The sequence below is a fragment of the Setaria italica genome, chromosome VII, assembly GCF_000263155.2.
Source record: "Setaria italica strain Yugu1 chromosome VII, Setaria_italica_v2.0, whole genome shotgun sequence".
NCBI classification, from domain to species: Eukaryota; Viridiplantae; Streptophyta; class Magnoliopsida; order Poales; family Poaceae; genus Setaria; species Setaria italica.
In genome coordinates this window covers 34,512,190-34,520,550 of record NC_028456.1, presented here as the reverse complement: position 1 = coordinate 34,520,550, position 8,361 = coordinate 34,512,190, and the positions used below count along the sequence as shown (strand labels likewise).

The following is an 8,361-nucleotide window of genomic DNA, read 5'->3' as shown; positions in this document are numbered from 1 at the left end:
GGGGGGGGATGACATCTGAAAAGAACTTTACTATTAATGCTGATGTTATGAGTTGATAGTGAGATTGTATCCTTCTCTTTTGAAAAGAACCTGCCATTTTCTCAATTATTAGAGTGATAACAATTACGAACCAGCAAAAGTTGGAATGAATAGTCGCTTCTATCAAATGATACAATGATATAATAAAAAAAGCTTTAAGGAACACAGTATCAGCTACAGCTTGTTGGCTCAGGCATAGTAATGTTTATGTATACAATTCTATCATCCTATCCCCATGAAAATTGATCTAGAAAGTAAGGCACTTCAGCTATACAGCCTTCAGATGCCTGCGCCAAATGGGACTTTTAGCAGCAAGAAGCCTCATTCTGCATTCCAGTGATAAGTATGAACGTATGATATTGCATTGTCCACATATGCTTCAGTTAATCTGCAAACGTTTCAAGCTATAGAACACCAAGTACATGAGTGGTGCAAAATTAAGCAATCTACTCTACGAACTGTTAACATGCTGTACATTACTGCATTAATAATATGACCATGCTTTCCACGATGACTAACGTTGCATCGGGTCAGTATCACCAATCAACATGTAGAAATGGTTGCCCACCTACCATGTCCTCTTTCCCTTAAAAAGGAAAAAAAAAAAGGTGCCTGCCGACTCTTAAGGATCACTAGTTCTCTATGCACGGACATCTCTCTCTCCCATGTACTGAAACCAATAACACAGGTAACCTGACATAGCGGATATATATAGCGATAGAAGCACACAAACTAACAAATTGCCCGCAAAGTATTACTGCGTCATCCCATTAGAAAAACTTAAAGCGCTCCCTCACAATGGCCATTCGTGCATAGGTGATTATCTTTCATGCTTTTACATAGCAAGTTGTTAGTTATCTGCTGGAGTGAACTCGACAAGTTTGTACTCTATGATGATGGCAGTTTCTTTGGACGAACTTGTGTTGGCAATATTCGTAGTCTTTTACAAATGGTTGATTCCTTGTACCATTCTTCGAAAGATATAGCTATAAGTCTATTTATTATTGCCCAACAAATCTCTCTCCCTTGCTTCTGTCTAATTCCTTGATGGCTTGATGCTTCACGGGGGAGAGTGATTTCTGTAGTACCAAATGCCGAGAAAAAGGAATGAGGATTGAATTTTTGTTCAGAGGAAGATTTCTCGTACTCTGTAATATAGTTGTTTAATCAACTATTTCTGGACAATGTCGATCTTCTGAAATGAAACTGGCACTTTTGTGTTTGATTTGATGTTTTTCTTTAGTCAACACCAACTGAAACATTGAATACTACTTCAGTTATCTGATACCAAATGTGAGCCTTTCATGCTTACATCTTGTTCTTGATTGACATGTATGGAACAGAGTACACAGATGCGTATGACTGCAGTATGCTAGTAGCCTCCTAAATTTTCCCGCAAACTAAATCAAATTAATTATTATCCGTATCAGTTCTGTTGTCATGGTCTTGGGAACCCTTGGATTTCCAACCCAAAGCCCAATGGGACAATCTTGATTCTACTATGAATCATATTCATAACTTCATCAGTACTAGTAGTCAACAACGCCTAGTAAGATAACAAGCACTTCAGGGGGAAATTCTACTATGATCTTGAGCAAAATTCTGCATTCCATGTAGTGCTATCTGCTAGGGGGCAAATAGGAGTTCTTCCACGCCAACTTTCATGTTGGGACCTGATGCAAACTTGATGAGTTTGTTGTTGGGAACCGCAACCTCGACAATGAACACACTGCAGACGGGACGATGGTCTGAAAATTTCGACTCCCCACGGATGTAGGACAGTTGCACTATCCCTTCACCATACCAGAGAATCCGGTCACACCTACAAAATGTTTTTGTTTGATCCAGCACTGAACATTTTAGTAACCTCACAATGCTGAAACTGAAACAACTGCAGGCGTGTTCTGAAGTCACAGGATCATTGCATTTGTCATGCAGGATGTGTGTGGTGAGAGGCCTTACCATGCTGGAGTTCTTCGCTTCTTCTTCGACGTGACGTCTTCACCAGCATAGTTGTCGGAATTCCATGAGTACTTGTATGTGGGAGCAAAGAAAATCTTGCCCTCGTTCCACCCTCTGAAAACTCCACCCTCCCTTTCAGTCTTGAGCTGTTCAGTTCAGAATGCCCAATGAACACTTGCAGAACTCTGACAGAGTATGTGCCCTACACTGTCATGAATTTGGTCAGTCACCTGATCCTTCTCGAAGAGAGCACCCCAGTCGTTTGCCTCGACGAGCTTCTTGGCCTCCGAGTAGCTCAGGCCGATTCGATAGTTCAGATCACCGAGCCAGATCACACGACTGAAACCATTGACACTTGTCAGTTCGCATTTCAGAATTTTTAAATGAAGTGAATGCACATTGGGTAGTGTATGAGAAATTACTCATGGTCAAGGATTCTCTCCGGAATCCTGCGGCCTGATCTCTTACAGAGCCGTCGGAACTGCGTGTTCTTGAGGATCTCGACGACATCTGAGTTCCTCCTGAGCTCGTCCCCTTCCTTCTCCCCCGAGGCCAGGTGGCTGCACACGAAGCACAGGCTCGTCTGGTGCAGCGACATGCTCACAGAGATGCAACCCTGAAACCAAAGACATGATGGCATTTGAATGTTTGATCTTGACGAAGATGGACATGACAATGGAAAGCCATTTCAGACAGTTGAGCTGCAGTGGACTGGATGAGCCTGCTGAGTGCTGAGTGCTGACCTTGTTGCCGAGGTAGCCCATGATGCCGCGGCCGACGCAGGAGAACCGGACATGACCGACGTGCCGCACCAGCTCTCGCCTCACCCATACCGTGGCGAACAGACCCACCATCTGCTTGCAGGCAACCAGGCAGTACCTCTCCCGCCGGCTCGCTGCCACCGCCGCCGGTGCCGGGCTCTTCACGTCGGCCACCGCAAAGCTACTGGTTGTGACCTCGTCGTCCTCGTCCGACGTCGTCGTGTCGCTCTCGACGGCGTTGGCGTTCTTGCCGCAACCCATCAGGCACGGCGCCCTGTAGGACCTCCGACTCCGAGGCCGCTCCGCCGGGCACGTGCACGTCTTGAGCCGGCGGCCGCGGGTGATGGCGGCGCGGCGGATCTCTCTGTTGGAGGACTTGTGGAACCGCGACGGGTCGAGCGGGCTGGAGCTGGGCGTTTGGAGAGCGGAGACGGGGGAGGCGGAGGCCGTCGTGTCAACGGATCGGCTGAACGAGAGGCTTGCTGCAGCAGCTTCGGAAATGGCGGAGGCGTAGGCGTCGGAGGTTGGTGAGGGCCGGTTCAGCGCCTGGTTGATGAGGGCGAGCCATCTCGACGCCGGCTCGTTGTCCTCGATCACAAGGACGTTGCCGGCGTTGAGGGGGACGACTTCTTGGAACCTGCATTGCAATTGTGGGAAAAAAAAATTCCTATCGTGTTACTATTTCAACTTCAAAGTAACTTAGGTAAATGATATTTAGTCCGTGGATTACAATTTCAGTTTTGCTTGCTGCATTAGGATGTTGATCAAGTTACTACGGTAACTGATTTTCCACGATGTAATTAGTTTAATTTAATGAGTAGATAGCTGACAATGTCAGTTGCTAGCTAACTGTTGGATAAGATCTTGTTCAGGACAACCACAAGAAAAGAAAATTGTGACTGGTTTGCATGATACGAAGCTCAAAGAGCGAAACATTAAATGTGCTCAAATCTCTCGTGGTGCAGGAGATATGAAAATGACAACGATATAAGCTCAAAAGGAAACGTGCCAGAGGGTGTTATGTTTGAAGATATGCATTGTGTAGAAGACATGTAAATCTCTATCTGATATGACAATAGCAATAATGCAAATTTGTGATGTTTAGATTTGTGCATACCCTAACACATAAATGTCTGAGTAGTCATCAGAAGGCAGGAAATCATTCAGATTGAGACCCCTGTCCGGAGTCTTTCCTGCTACGTTCCATGTGGCTGCAAATACCCTATGAAAATCAGAGCAAGAACAGAGTAAATATCTAAACTTGAGCTAATGAAAATATGCTATTTGTGACATGTAATGCAATAAACATTTGAATCGCATAAAATAGTGAGTAGAGCTTTAAAGAATTAGGGACTTTACTGACAACTACGCTCACCTGAAAGCTTCTATATGGGTACTAGTAGTTGTTGGAGGAGAACTGAAGCCGCTGAATTTTAGACTTCTACTTTCTATTTTAGAAAGATGAAGTTAGAAAAGGGGAAGGAAAACCAGGCTTAGAATTCAAGGTCAAAAGAACTATGGTAATACATAGAAGAAAATAAAACTAACTAATGACCAAGTGCAAAACACTAGTGGAGTAAGATGTCATAGTATATACCGGAAAGACTTTTGAAGAAGGATGAGGATGATGCTGACGGGGAAGCCACTGATGACCTCTCTGGGGACTCTTTCAAATCAACTGAAAAAAACGTAAATGGCGTTTTACTTTGATTAGGTTAAATAATTTTTATAACAGGAGAAATCTAGTATGCTTCCTCTTGCCAACTTGAAGTTAGCAATCAAGGCCATGAGAAAAGCTAGTATGCATCAAGCTTCAATTTTCAAAGACCCACAAGGAAATGTATTCTCCTATCATCATGTAGAGAAAAAGTGGTTTGCTTTGCCGTTAAAAAGGATGCTATGAACTCGAGAACCAACCTGTGGAGTTGATGGAGGACTCGGCACTATGCCTTGACAAGGCATTCCCATCCTTTGCTCTTATAATTTTTGGAAAGAGAAACTGAAAAGGAGAGGGTATATAAACTGACTTGTACTTTTTCTCACAGATTATGAAACTTGAATGAATGAAGAGAGAACATGATACCTTCTTTCTGTTGGGTTTCTGCTCCATTTCTGCACAGAGTTTCTACCTCCAGCATCAAATGAACAGCTAATGAAACAGATCAACCATTAAGCAATGAACAGAGGTAATAGAACGCCTGCAGAAGGATTTTTTTAGAGAGAGTTAGGTTGGTAGAACCGTAGAAGTTTTCATGTTGCACGAAACTATGTAGAAAAGTCTCGTGATCAAAAAAGGAAATCAAAGGTAGCCACAGGGTTTCAAGACTTGTTCTTTTGGACAAAGACTGATGCCAAAAGAATTTCAAAGCCAAAACATGAAAGTGAAAAGGCACCAACAGCTTATTTAGAAACTTTACTTGAATAGTAGTATGAACATAACTGGACATAAGAATCTGATCACATCACCAAACAGTACACTATAATTTTCTGCAGAAGACCTCTCAAAATAGATGTACAAACTGAAACGTCCAACCGAACAGACAACAATGATCAAGAACAGAAAAACATTTATAAAAAAGAAAATATTTTGTCACAAAGTATGGCATAAAAACGTTTGAAAATTTATAGAGAGCACAAAACAGGGCTTTTTGCTTGCTCATTTCAAGGATGAACAAATTATAATTTTTTTACCAAGAATATGGTATAGATGATGATGAAGCATGTATTGGTCCAGCCTCAAAGGAAAAAATCTATAATGATGGACATTTGTCCAGAGTTAGAGTGATGATCCAATCCAATGGAACAGTAGTAGTTGACCAAAACAGATTTAAAAGAATTATGGGAAGTTCCAAATGGAGGGGATACAACTGCTGCTGCCATGGACATGCCAATAAGATAACTGGAATTTGAGAAACATTATTTAATAAGATGCTGGAGAAAACGAAACAAACCACAGGAAACCTCACCAAACAATGGACAATAAAATGAGACGAAGTCGCATTTGTTCGCACAAGAACAGGCATATTCGACTAACCTATATACTAACTCTTCGGTGGATCGAAATGGCCATTGCAGGGAATTTGGAGATCTTGCAAGCCTTTGGGAAGCATGAGAAGTAATTGAACAGACAGTTGGAAAGCAAAGACGCTTCAGAAAATGTGGAATTTGACAAGCTGTCTTCCAGTAATAAAGGAAAAGTTGTCACGAACTGAATAAACTAACCTACATATAAACCAAGGCTGTCCACAACTGCATAGTGCTGCATTAAGTATTCAAAGGAAGCATCCAAATAAGGACAGTGGTTGCTGTAGGAACCAACGGAAGCTAGAAAATAGCTGAAAGTTTTGAAAAAGAAGGGTAGAATAGTGAGTACCGAGTACAGGAAACCTCCAAAAACTGTATCAGATACAGACAGCGGGAAGAAACCAAAGCTGAACAAATGACCTTGATTCATAATAAAGTAGTAATCAGATGTGTCATGACCAATCACACACGAAAACCAAGAATGGGGAAGACCACATTATTGATTTTCCAAGGTGGCCGTTTTGGCTTTGGAAGCATCCGAAACAGATGTTTAGGCTCCGAGAGAAGATGACAAGAACTGTTGGTCCAAATTTCATTGGAAACTTAAGAGCATGGTAAGTTGGAGGCAGCAACAAACCTTACAACATAGAGCAGTGAAAAGCATGGCAACCTTATTATGTGCAAGGTATACTGAGTAAAGTTTTTCTTTTTTAAAAATAAAGTAATTAAAAAAAAGGTTGCCATCGGTATCATCCACTGAAGATGTAAATGAAAAATTAACTCTGTTACTGCAATAGAAGCATGAAAACCAGAAAAGAAAAGCTAAGAGGAAGAAAGGTTAGAGAGAATGAAGAGAGAAGCGAGTCCAACAATGATGAAGTGAACTAACTAGAACTACTACCCACCAGATAATTAGGAATGAAAGGACGAGACAAGAGAAATTGGGATTGAGAACGAAAAGAAGTTATCTGATGATACACATACCGCAACAGGAAGAAGGCGGCCGGTAGGTTGATCGCCCCTGTTGATTACTAGATTGGACTCAGTTTCATGGATCTCCTGCCACTTGAATGGTTTACCGCCATGGCAATGGCGACGGACGGGGAGAGGCGTGCTTGCCAAATGGATCTTGAATGCAAACTGGAAAGGAAGAAGGAAACGGTCGTCTGAAAGGGAAATAAGTGGTTAAAGAAAGAGAGCGTTTTTTAAAAAAAAAAGAAAAGAAATAAATGTGATGGTGGTTTGGAAACCGCCGGCTGTGGGAAGCAAGAGGCGATGGCGATGTCGTCGTGGATCGTGCCTTTGCCTGCGGGGGACGGGGAGGTTGACGATGACGAGGAGAAGGGAGACGACGTGGGGGTGGTGCCTCCGCCTCGGTCAAACCCAAACCTTGTCTCCTGCGGCGTCTGCAACTGCAATACGGGGCAACTAGCTGCTTCGTGCACGCCAATACGGAGCAATATAGTGCTGTTCGTCTCGATCATTGGATCCTTGCAAACAGATTGAATTGAATTGAATTGGATCTCCAAGTAAGGTGGTGGTAGCATGTTAGTGATGATCTTGGACCACCTCCTGACGGCCCGGGGCTACTAGTTTAACTTGCTTTGACTTCCTGCTTATTGGTCTCTCTCATCTCAGACTCAGGTCGAAGATGGATTAGCGAGATGGGCAGATAGGCCGTCCTACTGCTCATCCATACATCTCCTCGTTAGAAAAAATTATTACAATCCACTTTTGTAAAGCATCATTTGGTTTATTGTTCTGATTAGTCTTGTTTCACGATGGGCATGCTTAGTTTTTGTTACCGCTCGTAACCAGATCGATAATTTTTTACTCTCGGACACTGTTGCCGCTCAATCAAAGAACTCCAATAAAAAGCTTTTTCTTAGTGCAAATCTATGGGACGGCCTTAACCCACCGATCAATTTAAGAAAAATTTAACAAAATTCTAAAGACTAGTAACGATCGCTCATTGAAAAGACAACTCGGAAAATATTGTACATCTAGTAATGTTTCAACAATACGTGGTAATACTCTATGTCCATCGTATGACCCCGCTACAGAATTGATGATCATGCAAAGCACAGCCACACCAACCGGACGTGACCAACATATCCGCTTCCATCATGTTACTATTTTCATGCCTCAAGTACTCGTCAAGGTAATTTTTTCCATGAACAATCGAGTGTACTCCTAGCTTTGTTGGCTCATGGGTCTTTTACTCAGTACCGGTGCCCCATAGTGACCTCTTTAAGACATGCCCATCTGATTTGCTGGCACCTGTGGAAGCACCGTAACGACTTGGTCTTCAATGTATCAACACCTACTGGAAGGATTGCAAGGAGGGCGCGAACCTTTGGACAGGGCCGGATCCAGCGTGAGGCAGGGGGCTGGAGTCCCGCCAAAGCTCGGGGGTGATACCCCTGCTAAACTTTAGCACCTGTCATATCAGATGTTTGCATATTAATTAGGAATATTAAACATAGTCTAATTACAAAACTAATTACATAGATGGAGTCTAATTCGCGAGATGAATCTATTAAGCCTAATTAGTCCGTGATTTGATAATATGGTG

At 42.8% G+C, this 8,361-nt stretch overlaps 1 protein-coding gene across 1 annotated transcript; it reads right to left on the bottom strand.

The window, feature by feature from the left end:
- Nucleotides 1-1,293: 1,293 nt before the first annotated feature.
- Nucleotides 1,294-7,224, bottom strand: LOC101758326 (type I inositol polyphosphate 5-phosphatase 10). The gene is made up of 11 exons (XM_004977379.2): nt 6,771-7,224; nt 4,846-4,960; nt 4,680-4,761; nt 4,360-4,440; nt 4,138-4,210; nt 3,880-3,984; nt 2,745-3,399; nt 2,424-2,617; nt 2,232-2,340; nt 2,002-2,147; nt 1,294-1,861 (listed from the first exon to the last, which is right to left on the bottom strand). The coding sequence occupies exons 2-11, from the start codon at nt 4,870-4,872 to the stop codon at nt 1,666-1,668; spliced, it is 1,668 nt and encodes a 555-aa protein (XP_004977436.1). The 5' UTR covers nt 4,873-4,960; nt 6,771-7,224; the 3' UTR covers nt 1,294-1,665.
- Nucleotides 7,225-8,361: the final 1,137 nt, after the last annotated feature.

Bases quoted from the DNA above. Each gene is read 5' to 3' on its own strand.
- LOC101758326 (XM_004977379.2), bottom strand. From the start codon at position 4,872: ATGGAGCAGAAACCCAACAGAAAGAAG. The intron at 3,985-4,137 runs GTGAGCGTAGTT...TGATTTTCATAG, and splicing joins ACCCATATAGAAGCTTTCAG to GGTATTTGCAGCCACATGGA. The intron at 2,148-2,231 runs GTGACTGACCAA...TGAACTGAACAG, and splicing joins CTCTCTTCGAGAAGGATCAG to CTCAAGACTGAAAGGGAGGG.